Source organism: Chanodichthys erythropterus, chromosome 10 (assembly GCF_024489055.1).
Source record: "Chanodichthys erythropterus isolate Z2021 chromosome 10, ASM2448905v1, whole genome shotgun sequence".
Classification (NCBI taxonomy): Eukaryota; Metazoa; Chordata; class Actinopteri; order Cypriniformes; family Xenocyprididae; genus Chanodichthys; species Chanodichthys erythropterus.
This window is the reverse complement of record NC_090230.1, coordinates 41,118,379-41,134,024: the sequence shown is the minus strand read 5'-3', so window position 1 is coordinate 41,134,024 and position 15,646 is coordinate 41,118,379. Positions and strand designations below refer to the sequence as shown.

General features: G+C 36.5%; 1 protein-coding gene across 1 annotated transcript in view; it reads left to right on the top strand.

The window, feature by feature from the left end:
• b3glctb (beta 3-glucosyltransferase b) overlaps positions 1 to 15,646 on the top strand; it is a 33,104-nt gene that overhangs the window by 4,248 nt on the left and 13,210 nt on the right. Inside the window, 6 exon segments of the mRNA XM_067397107.1 lie at positions 4,699 to 4,808; positions 6,443 to 6,465; positions 11,569 to 11,625; positions 11,742 to 11,853; positions 14,761 to 14,894; positions 14,983 to 15,046. Of these exon segments, the coding sequence (XP_067253208.1) occupies positions 4,699 to 4,808; positions 6,443 to 6,465; positions 11,569 to 11,625; positions 11,742 to 11,853; positions 14,761 to 14,894; positions 14,983 to 15,046 (500 nt within the window).

Genomic DNA, 15,646 nt, shown 5'->3' with positions numbered 1-15,646 from the left:
GATAGCATGGTGACATTAATACAATGTTGAGTTTTGATCCAAACCATTATTTTGGTTGAGATTGACATTTTCAATGTTTAATGTATGTTGGATTAACATTGAAATTTTGATGAAAGCCGACAGCTGGTTTTGCATGTGCACTTCTTGGTAGTCTAATCAATTCCTCCTCATTAGAGAGAAAACAGGTGCATCCTACACAGTTGTGTTGTTTGTTGAACCACCTGACCTCTCTGGGTTTCAAACAATGGTACATCTTTTTTATTATTTCTATGTTCTTTTGTTTCTTTATTTATTTTGTGCTTGTTATTTGCATTTGATTTATTGTACTGAATCTGACATATTATTAAAGTGTTTGAATAAACCATCCATTTACTAAATTCTTAAAAAGTGCATGCATCTTGCTTTAGTAATATTTATTAGGATATATTTATTTATTAGTGCAAGTGACATGAACGTGAGCAAGGATATCAAACTTTACACATAGACCATGTATTTTTTAGTTATTAGTTATTTAGATTATAGTTATAGTTGAAAGGATTATAACCTGGGACTTGATACTATCCTGTGCCTTATATTCTACTCCCTGATTAATCAGGTAATCATTCAAATTCCTGAATCTGTATTAAATTTGAGGATTATAACTAATCTCTGTTCTGTTTAGCCTATTTCCACTGAATAAAAAAACAAACAAGAAAAAACACCATGTGTTTGAGTGACTGATAACAGATTAAGGTCTAGGTGAATGCAGGTTTAAATAAATTTTCATTAAAAAACAAAGCTCTTTTATTATACAAGAAAAACCTGTTACTTGAATGCTATGTAGTTTCATAGAAAATGAACTGAGATTTGGCCATAGTTCAGAAGTGTTTATTCCTCTTCATGAAGAGTTTAGCTCCAAACACCTACCTGGAAGTTTTCATTTATCATAATGACCTTGATTAGCTGCTTCAGGTGTGTTTAATTAAGGACAGGGATAAACTTGGGTGGAAAGCTTGGACACATTCCCATAGTGTAATTGAAGTGTTTATAAATAGATTAAATATACATCATTTAACAGTATTATAAATATAGTTAGAATATTCTGTGTTTAGCAATTCATAAAAAGTGAATCATATTGTGTTTAGCATATTAACAGTCTTGAATCTTGACTATAAATGACAACTGAATTGACTTGCTCTAAAGTAACATCATGCCTTCTTTTTCAGATTTCAGAGAACCCAAAGGAAAAGAGGCAGTAGTCTGATACAAGCCAGATTGTTAACACTTGAGCCATTGTAGTTATGATGACATCAGACATCTGAAAGTAATGTTATTTTTAAAGGTTGTAATGCTTTTGTCCTTTTTGCCCCACTCTTAAAGAATTTAATTTTCTATCTCTTTTTCATTGATTGCGTTAAACTGTCAAATAAAATAAACTGACTCAACTGCTCTAAAGGTGTCATTTGTTTTAAAAGGTTTTCACAAAACTTTGAAATGGTCAGAAATTTGTTGATGTATACCATTGAAGTGTAGCTGAAATAATAATGTTGTTCAGAACATAATGTTATTACATTATTTCAGTTAAATCAACATCACATTAACATTGATCAAACAATATTACTAACGATTATTTTTGTTAATTTCAATATTGATTCAACAGCACTGATGTAGAATCAATCACAGTGTAATGTGAATCAATTGCATAACCACTGATTTTTTTTTTGTTCACCATTGTTTCAACGTTAAATGCGGGCGCAAACGTGATATTGAACCAACTTCACTTCATAATGATGATTCAATAATATTATCATTGATTTTTTTGGTGAAATCTCAACATTGCTTCAACATTAACTGAGGGTGCAAGAGTGATAGTGAAGCAACATCACTTTGTAATGTAAATTCAATGCAATTAGCATTGACACATCAACACTTACTAAACATTTGCCCTGTCCAAATACCCACACTTGCGGTCTTGGCCACTTGAGATTGCATGCATGCGACATGAAGTAAGTGTGCAAGACTGTCCCATATCTTAAAAAATGCCCTTAATGCACACTAAACTCACACTATCTTGAATACCGCTTCGAACGTATCCCATCATGCGTGAAGTTCCGGAACTCACATGCCCTGAAATTGCGAGATGTCAAAGAAAACATTCCACTGTATTTTAAGTTGATTATATATTACATATAATTTGGTAGTAAAACATAAAGTGTTGCACATTTTTATTGATGGAAAGATAAGTAGGCTATGTGTATTTTGTACATCATATAAACTGCTTTTTATCACTTAAAGAAGCACCACAATTTTAAAATTGTGTCTTCTGTTAGTTCAATCATGTCAACTCTCGGAGTGGATTAAATTCAACCAGCATTTATTGGCATGGGGTATGAAGTATACATGGCTTGATTTTGGCGTACAAGATCTGCTATGCTGCTGAGCAAATACAAATTGTTCAGCTTAGTCAAATAACACAACAAGGAAAAGGCTGCTGCAAGAATGGTAGAACCCCCATAGCAGATCTCTACAGGTGGCGCTGGGGAGGAGGAGGGATAACAGCACTACACACTTGTCGATCGCAGGCTAGGGTATGATATATATGGCTGCATGGAAATGGAATTACTTCTGATTGGCTGATGCCACAGCATAGAAAGAACCAATCAGCTCTCGGTTAGAGTTTCATGACTGAACTTTGTATTTACATAGCGACCACTGAACAGACATTTAAAAGTGTATTTTAAAATACAAAGTATTGAAAATAATAATAAAAAATAAAAAAGAGCTCTGTAAACGCTTGCCTTTTTTTAAAAACTATAAGTGTGTCCCATCGGGTAATCAAAAGTTCTACACACACTTGCAGTCTTCACGCCTACTTGAACACTTGAGCCAAATACATCATATAAGTAGACAAGTGGTCAAGTGCAAAGACCGCAAGTGTGGGTATTTGGACAGGGCAATAGTTTCAATGATTACATGCTCTCATGGGTAGTTATTATGGGGATTCCTGAGGTTCATTTCTTGGCTCAAACTCAAGGCCACCAAGTCCAGCAGAGCGCATTCATATCTCATAACAGCACAGCAGCCCTGGATCCCTGGCAGACAGCTGATTTACCGCCCCTTTTGAAAAAAAAAAAAAAAAAAAAAAAAATTTAATGCACTTAGCTGACAATAATTCATGCTGAAAGCAAATTCACATTAAAGGTGCCCTAGAACTTTTTTTTTTTTTAAAAGATGTAATATAAGTCTAAGGTGTCCCCTGAATGTGTCTGTGAAGTTTCAGCTCAAAATACCCCATAGATTTTTTTAAATTCATTTTTTAACTGCCTATTTTGGGGCATCATTATAAATGAGCCGATTCAGGGCTACTGGCCCTTTAATTCTCCTGCTCCACACCCACGGAGCTCACGCTTGCCTTGAACAGTGCATAAACAAAGTTTACACAGCTAATATAACCCTCAAATGGATTTTTACGAAGTGTTCATCATGCATGCGGCATGCATGCGTCGGATTATGTGAGTATTGTCAAAGTCCCTTTAAGACAAGTCATTTCACTCGGCGGCCATCTTTGAAACGCCTCTCGGGCATCCTGGGCATCATGCAGCTCCTATCTCTTTGAATGGGGAAACATCAGATTCTCCAAAACTGTTCGTCAACCTTACGATTAAATTTGATATTTGAAATCACCAATGAAATCTAACAACAACCGACTCATAAATTTTGTTTCTAAACGCTCGAATCATGACAAAAAAACTCTTCGGAGGCGCATCTGACTGTTTCTATAGAAACCGGTGATTCTAACGGCCGCTGAAGTGACGTGATGACTTTACCAGTCGGCGATTGGCTCTTGGCTTTAGAAGGCGGGACTTATTCCGCCATATTGCGCGTTACACTTTCTCCCATTCAAAACAATACGAGTGACACGTCTTGTGTTATTCTATAGTCTTTGGTATTGTATACTGTTATATTGTTTACATTTGATTCTGAATGAGTTTGAGGCTGTGCTCCGTGGCTAACGGCTAATGCTACACTGTTGGAGAGATTTATAAAGAATGAAGGTGTGTTTATGCATTATACAGACTGCAAGTGTTTGAAAATGAAATGTTATGATGTTATGTTGACATTCGCCTGTTTTTCTAAGGTCTTTTAAACAAATGAGATTTATATAAGGGGGAAACAATGGAGTTTGAGACTCACTGTATGTCTTATGTACTGAACTCTTGTTATTTGACTATGCCAGGATAAATTAAATTTTTCATTCGAGGGCACCTTTAAATGTTCAACCTTAAAGCTTTTTCTGTCCTGATAAATAAGGGCATCTGCACTTTCGCTATATTCGTTTTCTATTTTAAGCAGTTGGCTTTTTTTCTTTTCTTTTTTAAAATGTTATTTACATTAAGTTCCATTTAAAAGATAATGCAATGGCTCATTTGCATTAAAGTGTATTCAGAATTGTGTACACATTATTACAGTAACATTGAATAAAACATTAACACTTTATATTTACAGAAACAAGAAAGAAGTCATCCACAACGTGTTTGACCAATTTACTGGTGAGTTGCATATTGTGGCTTATTCCTTCTGATTATTTTGACCTTTTTTCTTTTCTTTTCTTTTCTTTTGGAAATGCATTAAGAGGGTAAAAGTCTTGTAATATCAAGCAAATCTAAATAGGACTCATATATTTCTCTCCCTATTGCTTTTACTCTTTCTCTATTGAAGAACTGCGGTATGTGGTATTTGTGATACTGAGTCAGAGAAACTAATTTCATTCCCACAGGGTTGAACAAAGAAGAACAGAATTTTTACATCAGGCTCAGACCCAAAAGCAGGTAGTTTTAAGGCAGGGATGGGCAACGTTGGTCCTGGAGGGCCACTGTCTTGCAGAGTTTAGCTCCAACCCTGATAAAAACTCACCTGGCTGTAGTTTTTTGGTAATCCTTAAGACAATGATTATCTTGTTCAGGTGTATTTGATCAAGGTTGGAGTGAAACTGTGCAGGACAGCAGCCCTCCAGGACTGATGTTGCCCATCCCTGTTTTTAGAGATACTGTATATCAATATATACATATATACCTCATTATTTGTATTGCAGTAATTTTAAAGTTAAAAGATTAAAATGGTAAAGATGCTTTCAAATGTTTGTTGTGTGTGTGTGTGTGTGTGTGTGTCCTGATGCAGAATTTTAGCCACATGATGGCACTGTGTTTTTAGGAAAAGTCTGATTCTTTTAATTGGGCTTATGTGATATGTGCATTGCTTTTTAACACTAACAGTCACTTTTGTAACTCCTAAATGTTTGAGTGTATCTCTGTGTATCACATTGACTACACAGTGGTGTGCTGATTTTTGTGTTTGGTTGTCAATTACTGATAGTGAAAGCAAGTGCATGCATGACAGTGTAAAAAAAAACCCACCCTCATTATTTACACTCTTGTGTAAAACAACAACACAATACCAGTTAGACTCAGTAATTCTCTCAAGGCTGCTTACAGATTTATGTAAATGTCGTTATTCAAGTTAATGCGGTAACTTCGGTAAAGAGAATTCTGTTACATTTCTGAAACTGCAGCTTTCTTTATCTGTTTATGATCATTTGCTCAAAAACAATAGAAATTTCCTACTGTGGTGTAAAAACTATGTGTGTAGCTACAAAAGTATACATGAGTTGCATGTCCCAATTATGGAAATTATAGTCTAGAAAAGTAAAGTAAATCAAGACAATGGTTGAATGTTGGCTTGACATAGCCTTGGTTAAAATGAAAAGAGGGTTTTTCTATGTAGACCTTATGACTGTGATATTTAGTATAGGGCTATAATGCAGTCTGAATTAGAAATAAAAGGTATACAATGATAGAAATAGATAGATACATAGAAAGAAAGAAAGAAAGATGCTTTACTGTGATAATAATAAATATGGCCTAATATGGCTGCTTGATTGACTTTTGAGGTAATTTTGTTAAGAACAGATGATTAACTTCTGTCTGTTTTGTAAATGTTGTAATTAGTCATTTTTGTTTTACAACAAAACTGTCATTTGAAAATGACTTATGGACTTATGGTTTTTTCTAGCAAAAACATGATATATTGTACATATTGTATGTATATTGGCTTTGCAAAAAGTGCATGCCGAACAAAAGCATATTGCAGCCAGAGCCTAAGGAGTTTTGATGATGCCTTTTATTTTCTCAGGTGAGGTTGTTCCAGGCTGGTGGTTCTTGAAGTTTTTTTTTGTTTGTTTTTTTTTGATTCATCATGCCATCTGTTTCCCAGACTCTCAGTTTACTATATTCAGTTTCGTGCTGATGAATACTTCATATTTGGAGGATTATCATTGCTAATTAGCTATCTGAATTCTCGGCATCCCATCCCTTTCTGATTCAGAGTTTCTGAATCAAATCTCATCTTCAATGAGTCATACCAGATAATAAGGCCCTAATTGCCCCTTCTCTTTTGTACCACAAAGAACTCACCTTCCTTATAAGTTTTGTCTGATTTTGAAAGTCGAGTCATATTTTTGGTAGCCAGGCTCATTAGGAGACCATCACAGTGGAGGTGGCGGGAAGGATTTGGGCTGTTGAGCGGGAAGGTGAGAACGCTCCAGGTGGTATCTTGACCTCCCGTTGATCGGCAGGACTCCACAATGTCCTACTAGACTCGACGTGACGCCGAGGCGCGCAACAACATAGGTATCTTTTCGATGTTAATCTGAGTTTTTGTCCAAACTAACCGCGACGGCGGCACACAATGATTCTATTTTTCTGCGACTTTGCGGCTGGAACAACAAAAATCAATCTCGAGTACTGTATGATTATGTTCGTCTTTTTATAGTCGTACTGATGGCTACAGGGGACAGTTTACCTCAGATCTTCAACAAGAACGTTCAAACTGTCAACTCATTGTGAACAGACAGGTGTATTCTATGACAAAGAGTATGTTTTTTCAATAATGTTAAAATTATGTAATATTTATTAATTTGATTATGTGCTGTTTTGTTGCGATTGCTGGAAGCTTGCAGAGAGACCCTACAGACTGACGGCCTGGGGCACGTTCAAGCTCAAACCGGTGCGCAACGTTTTGCTACGTTTTCCGGGTTGAACAACATGTTTCCTGGAAACGGTGTGCAACGGCGGGTTTGAGATACGTTTTGTCTTGTTTGGTGGGTGTGTCAGAAATGTCAGCCCAATCAGCGGCAAGATATAAACCACGCGGTATTAAAGAGACAGCTTGCACAATGGGTAGGCTGTCCCTGCGTTCCAATGTCCATACTATCCATCCTAAATAGTATGTGAAATTAAAATAAGTCTGTCCCAAAGCATAGTATGTTGAAAAGAGTATGCCAAAAGTCCCCGGATGGTCTACTATTTCCGGTAGATTTTCGAAGTGTGGATCCGTGCACACTATAGAGGCTAATATTGCCCACAACCCACTGCGCATTGGACGAGGATTCAGTTCAGAACTACAAACACGAGTAAAAAGTGTTAAAAACTACAAAACATGGCGGGTATACGCGATCGACGCTGAGAGATTTGTGACTAATAATCAGTTTAACCTGATAGAAAATATATATTTAATGTTACCCGTGTTATTTTTCATCTGCAAATACCAATGTGGACTTTTATAAAGATCTGATTGGCCATTAACTTTTAAATGCATCATTATGCATTAATATGAGGAGAGTTCTCCACATGAAAGACCCGCGACTGCAGATCAACGTGCTGCATTTCTCTCCGATACGGCAGGAAATTAACTAAATGAAATGTGGAGGATGTAAGATGATTGACAGGCCAGTTTACGGTGACTGGATGCGACAGAGAGAAAAGACGCGATTGTATGACGTGTTAGTATGTCCCAAAGCTTGTCTACTCTTTTACTACACACTCAAAAGTAAGTACTTTTTGTTCACAGAAAGAGTACATACTTTTAGGGCGTAGTATAAGTAGGTGAATTGGAACGCAGCATATGTAACATAAAAATATTTTGCTATTGTATTGTGAAGTGACACTTTAATACTTTTTTCTATACTCCTTTGATTATATAATGGGATGGCAAGGGCAGTGATGCATAAACTTGTGAAAATGAGATCCAGGCAGTAGATAATGTTGAAGAAAAATTCTTTATTCATTACAATTAAATTTAGCCTCACATGCAACTTTAATCGATAATGAAAATATTTAATAAAACCAAAAGGTAGAATAACCATCATAAAGGAGTAGTCAATAGTTAATGATAAATTTAAAGTATTGTAGAATCCAGAGTATTTTATCTAATAGATGAAGATCAAAAAGAATTAAAACATTAAGACATTTGCAGATAAGAGAGAAGAAGCAGAAGCCAAGGAGAGCAAAGGAGAGAAAAACTAAATTATCAATGACTCAGTCCATATTATACCATAAGATTTACCCAGACCTTGTTTTCGTTAATCAGAAAGGTCAATGGATTTATCCGTGACGTCATAGGGCCTTTCCCTTAAGGGTATTTTGCAAATCTCATACACTATCAAATGTCAGCAGAAATAATAAGACATATTTTAATCGAATTCTAATGAGCACTAATTCTGAAAAACATCACTTCTGCAGTACTTGGCAGGCATCCAATATCTAACCACAAACGTGTCAGCGTGACCTATCACACTGGAACACTTAACAAGCATACTCTTAAATATAAAATAAGAATAACCATAAGGGTACAATAACAAGTAAATACTTGAAAATATGATAAGAATTAATATATATATATATATATATATATATATATATATATATATATATATATATATATATATATATATATATATATAATAGGAGTACATAAATATATGAAATCAAAAGTAAAACTGATAAATCAAAAGCCATAAACGATTAACATAAATATTAATAAAAATGCATGAATATGAATATCGAACATTTCGGATCCATCAGCAGGGACGGTAACATCGAGCATATTTTGCAGTATTAAACACGAACCGATTTCATCAGGCTCCAAAAAATATTCTAAAAGAACACAAAGATTGGCCTTCACAGCTGCCATAGTTGGAACTCCTGCGTCACCAGAACAGGGTGTTCCACACACCACTGTTTCTGTTTAAAAAATATTTGGCAACGTTTTGTCGGGGCTGAACGCAGCCCAGGTAAGTGTGCCAAATGCTTCAGATGTTCAGCCAACGGTCTGCCAACTGTTACGTTACAGTCGGGATCATTAATATGTACGCCCCCAATATTTGCATATATGCCAGCCCATGTTCAAGGCATTAGACAAGGAAAGGCAGTATTAACGTCTGGATCTGTTCACAGACAAGGTAAGCCAGCAAGAACAACAGCGAAAAATGGCAGATGGAGCAATAATAACTGACATGATCCATGATAGCATGATATTTTTAGTGATATTTGTAAATTGTCTTTCTAAATGTTTTGTTTGCATGTTGCTAATGTACTGTTAAATGTGGTTAAAGTTACCATAGTTTCTTACTGTATTCACGGAGACAGGAGCCGTCGCTATTTTCATTTTTAAATGTGCAGTCTGTATAATTCATAAACACAACTTCATTCTTTATAAATCTCTCCAACAGTGTAGCATTAGCCGTTAGCCATGGAGCCCAGCCTCAGATTCATACAGAATCAAACGTAAACATCAAAATAAATACTTTACTCACATCATTCGAAGCATGCATACAGCATGCATGACAAACATCTTGTAAAGATCCATTTGAGGGTTATATTAGCGGTGTGAACTTTGTAAATGCACTGTAATATAGTCGAGAGCTCCTGTGGCAGGGAGCAGGCAAATTAAAGGGGCAGCGCACTGCCAAAATCAGTGTATAGTTAATGATGTACCAAAATAGGCAGTTAAAAAATTAATTTAAAAAAATCTATGGGGTATTTTGAGCTGAAACTTCACAGACACATTCAGGAGACACCTTATAGACTTAGCATTCTTGGGCACCTTTAATGCTGCAGCAAATTCAAACACATGCGCTCTCTGTCCCAGTGCTGTTTAGTAGGCTGTGTCAGTGTGTCAAGACCATCTATGAATGTTATAATGAAGCAGAGCGGGGAAAAAGGCTTTGTCAGGACAGCATTCTCGCACAGAGAAATGCAATTACACAACATTTAAGATACCGCTTTTTATATCACATTCCTGTTATGAATTATGATATCATTTGGGTTTGTCTGTTAACTGGTTCGGTTTGCTTTCACATCTCAAGTGAACCGCTCCAGAGTTCCAGAGGCATACCGAGACCACCTCTTCAAGGAGAACAAACTCTAGTATGATTCAACCAAACTAAATGAGGCAGGTGTGAAAGCACCCTTTAAAAAGTGGTACGCTTTCAAACAAACTCTGGAGGTTTCCGACCCAATGGACCAAACAATACCATAATTTATAACGGGAAATGTGTTTGTATACATTTGTATAGCGTTTGCGTGTGTCCCGACAGTTACAAATAAAGACACAATAAGCTCATGGAGCGAACTTGTTAATCATTTAGGTGGATGACGCTGAGAAAACTCTGACCAAGAAGAGGACAGTTGAACTCGGATGTGACTTGCACAAATACATTTTGGTAGGCTTTGAAATGTTGCCTTATGAAAGCTAACTGAAACAAGAAGAAAATGCAACACTGTAAAAAATGTAGTCCCTGTTTCAGAACTAAACAAATGATCCATATGTGTGGAAAATGCATGTCCAAATTGCAAACTGTTTAGTTAGTTAGAAGGAGTTAACAGCCTAGTAGACTGAAAATGTAACATTCAAGACAAAAAAGTTCAAAAAGTTTGCCTTTAATAACTAAATGGATTTTTTTTTTTAGAACAGTGAGTCATGGGGTGTTTTCATTATCTTCTGTCAGTCTGTCTAAACATCCTTGTCCACCCTCTCACAAATGTTGTCTTCTTGATCTTCCATCTGCTCAATTTTCCATTCAGAATATCCTCAAACTCTCTGCTATCTTCTGCTTCATCTATACTGTTTCAGACTTCTAAGCACATTTGGTTCATACAAATACCCCGTCACTCAATAATCCCTCCCAATTTTCATTCAGTATCTGCATTCCTTGACCTTTCTCTGAAAAGTTAGATTTGAAGTTCAAAAAAGGTTAGAAGAGCCTGTGGTCCTAATCCCCACAGTATAGACCAAGCAGCTATTTTACTGTGATAAAGTACTGCTCCTGGTGCCGGATTCACAAAAATGTCTTCTTATTTTCCAACTTAAGAAAAAATATAAGAACACTTTGTATTCCCAAAAACTTTTCTTAAGAATGTTCTTATCTTTTTATTAAGACTGTTCTTAAGACAACATTTAAGAAATATTCAAGAACATTCTTAAAATTAATCATCATGAATAACTTCCCCAAAGGTAGGATGTTTAATTAATTAAGAATACATGAACTGACTGTTAACTGTTTTTTTTTTTTTTTTTAATCGTTAAAATCACATTCATTTTTACAGTGTACCTGGCAGCTTTCAATGGTAATTCTGTCACTGAGTACCTGCGTGAGGAAATACCTTGCTCCTTAATCAGTATCAACTCTCAGTAGAGTTATGAATAACATTATGTAAAATTAATTTGAGATGTAGATTTTTTGCTGTATTGCAGAGTTCACCAGCTGTCAGATTATGATGGAAACTGGAGCGTTCTTTCTGCACTGCCACGGTAAAACACGACACAAAATGCACTCCACCTCTTGACATCAGAATTATGAGTGTTTATTCATAAGGTTGTCTTAATCACATTTTATGCAGCTGTATGCTTGTTGTTCTTGTTTTCAGCCTTGCCTTACAGTTCTGCCAAACATTTTTGTGGATTGTGTCTTTGGAGGAAGAGACCAGCGTGAACTTGCACAACCTTATGCAGGTGCTGAGCAAATTCAGCACAAGGCAGGTGAGTGGCAGACTTCAGCTATTGTTATTGCAAAAGTCTTCTTCATGCCTGGTTTACTGTGGCATTCTTGCAGCAATAATTGTTGTATATGGATCAGGAAAACTAAAAGAGCATGTCATTGGTTGAGGTTCTGAACATAAATCATGTCACTGAGACTGGACGTGCAAAATTTCAAGCAGTAAGCAACTGAATAGTTTTACCCACATTTACTTTCTCAGCCAAATGTCCTTTTCACTCTGTGGACACATAGCACTTGAAATGCTCTATGCTACTTTAACTTCAGACATCCAATTATCAGCAGCTGCGAGGGAGCCTTCAGGTATCAATCTTCTTATAAATTGTTTCTTGATTGTGCGAAATGTCACCGGTACAATTTTTTCCTTAGAGATCTAAACATAATGCTATGTCAATAAATAAAAAAATCTAATGTGAGGGCATCACAGGTTTGGATTTTACACACAAATGTTTAGATCTTACACAGTCAGAAATTATAAATAGGACTGGCTGGTCTGTCCTCCCTGTTAATATATTCTTTGCTACTGAACAAAATGTTGTGCCACAATCTCTTGGATAATGTTATTTAGGCCATGTGAATTTAATCTTACAATCTGTAGATCCTTTCAAAGTGCTACTACTCCATAAACTAACAAGATCACACTTTATGTTATGTGTTCTTAAAGGGTTAGTTCTCCTAAAAATGAAAATTCTGTCATTAATTACTCACCCTTGTGCCGTTTTACACCCGTAAGACCTTCGTTTGATCTTCGGAACACAAATTAAGATATTTTGGTTGAAATTCGATGAGCCTCCATAGCCAGCAATGACATTTCCTCTCTCAAGATCCATTAATGTACTAAAAACATATTTAAACACTGATTCATAATGCTGTTTAAAACATTTAAATACTGTTCACGTAACAGACGTAGACTGGTAAGTGCTGTGCGTGTCAACCTCACTCCCCTGATCTCAAGAGATGCTCTAGCGACTGACGCTAGTTGTTGCAGCCATTAGTATCCTTGTTAGAGCGTCTGACTCCCATGCAGAAGGGAGAAAATTAAAGGGGTGATATGATATCACTTTTTTAAACACGTTTTTAACGTTAGTGTGTAATGTTGCTGTTTGAGCATAAAAACATCTGCAAAGTTACGATGCTCAAAGTTCAAAGGAAAGCAAGATATTTTCTTTTAAAGAATTCTGTTTAAGGACTACAACATATAGCTGGTAGGGACTACAACAAGCTTCTTCCCGGGTTGGTGACATCACTAACCCTAAAATTTACATAAACCCTGCCCCGAGAACATGCAACAAAGGGGATGAGGCCATGTTATTGCAATACAGTACATAAAACAAATGCAATACCATGTCATAAAAGCAAGATGCCAACGTAAGTTATAACCGTATTTAACTAAACTATAGGCATCTAACAGCAGTTCCCACATGAGCGATTTATAGATTATCATGACTGAATATGCTAATCAATGACTGTGGAAATATTAATAATTATTCATAACTCATTATGATTTTTAATTATGATTAATTATGAATATGTAAATCCGTTAATCAGATTAACTGGATGTAGCTACATTAAAATATTACAATCAATTAACCTGTTTGTCCAGTGAACACTCAGTGTTGATTGTTTATTAATTCTAAGAAATGTTAATTTCCAGGTTATGGAAAAATAACATTCTTATTGTAAAGTACTGCTCAGAGCATGTTGTCAGGATCTAAATCACTTAAGAGGCAATTTATTAGCATACGGAGTCAGAACCAAACATGTATTGTGCACAATCTTTATTAACTAACTCACAAACACATAACTAAACTAACAAACACATAACATACACAAAGGTCACACACATACGTAGGTAAGAATGAGCAATGATAGAGTCGAACTGGTTATAGAGCTATAGGAAAAAGTCATAGACAATCTGGAAAGGAATCATCAGTTTCCTCAGCAATAAAACACCTTTGCTGACAAAGGTAAGTTTTACAAATCAATACTAAATTGCTGTTTAGTGTTCAAATGTACGATACTTGCAAGATGCCTTTAGGGTGAAGAGCATCGGATCTGCAGGCTGAGGAGAAATCTTGGTGATTTCGTCTGAAGGTGTTGCCAGTATCTTCTGCGTCGGATGATGAGCACATGGTTGGGTTGTAGGCCAAGGCCTGCAGCCCTAGGCCGGCCTGCAGCAAGGAGGGTCTGTTCAGTTGTCCAAGAAGCAAGGAAAGAGAAGGAGTGGCATTGTTCTCTAGCTTTTAACCTCTGGTCAAAGGTCAATGATGGGGCCAATGAAGATGTTGTATTTCCGGGCGACAACACACCTCATTAGAAATTACATCAAAAGTGGAAAATGCTCAAAAACACACATTTTCACACAAACTGAGCAGCAAACCCAACTTTCGGATGCCATCTTTCATTTTCTAGCTCAACAGTCACAGAATGGACGCACAGGATTGTGGGATATCAAAGGTAGCGAAGGATACATCTGTGCTGCCTTCAGAAATCGATCAGATGAGGGTATCTCAGGAAACAGAAAGTGAAACTAACATTGGATTCGGACGTGCCTTGATGCCTTCCTAGCTTGAAACGTGTCCTCCAAAGGCAGAATTTTCCAGTTTTCGGACGCAGCCTATGTGCTTCACGTGCTCTTGAAACCCCGCCCTCTGCTTAGGAGCAGCAGCTCATTTGTATTTAAAGGGACACACAAAAAAAATGGAGCACCCTCAAAAGTGACAAATGTAGCATGCTATAAAAATATATCTGAGACAGAGACTTCTTATACATCTTGTAAAAATGGCATTATACCACCCTTTTAAAGAGCAGCCTGAAACAAGATTTAGTAGATTAAACCAAATCCATCAATCCCTTTTTCTTTTCTTTTTTGAGTGTCTTTTCTCCTGGAGTGGTTTCTGGGCAGACCCCTTCATGATGATGAAACAACACTTATTCACCACTATTTTTTCTCAGAGGACCCCTACAGCTTCAGTTTCCCTGACTTCATGGCTGGCTGGGCCCTCAGCTGCCCCCTGGCTAAGTGGTCAGATTTCATCTCTGTGCTTCTTGTGTACCTTTGCTGCAAGCTGCTTCTTTAGACTTTTAAGATATTATTTGGTCCGGTGTCTCAGAACTGCAGAACTAATAAATTATGAGCCGCCTAAATCGGATTTCACAATTGACCTTCAACATGAAGTGAGAAAGATCACAAAATATTTCTATGGTAATGGAGTTCTTTTACGTATGCCGGTAGCATTTGATCTTTTTGTTTATTTATTATTTATTCATTATTTTGCAATGGAAGTTGCTCTAATACATCAGCTAGAAATCTTTCTGAAAGCATCTCAACAAAAGATTTTTTTTCCAAAGTGACCTAGACACATAATGGATATTTTTTTCCCCCCTCTTCAGATCTCTCATCTCAGCTCTTTTCAGCTTATATAATGCACATTCTCTATACTCCCTTCAGTGCCACATCTCAATTCAAGGTGTCTGGCATCTCCTGTTGAAATAATTTACCATCTGCATAGATATGGGAATATATGTGTGTATATAAATTCTCACTGATATTTCTATGGAGGAACTGTCATCATTAAATGGCTTTGAATTGTGTGACATTGAAAGACTCTCTCTCACTTCTATTCTCTTGCAATCACTTCTCTCTCTCGCTGATAAAAATGAGACTGTATGTTCCAGAGAGAACTCTCAGTGCTACTTTTGTGATCTCTATTGATGTAGTACTCTAAGAGTCTGCTCAAAACCCTCTGGTCTTACTGACTGGCATATGTCTTGTTC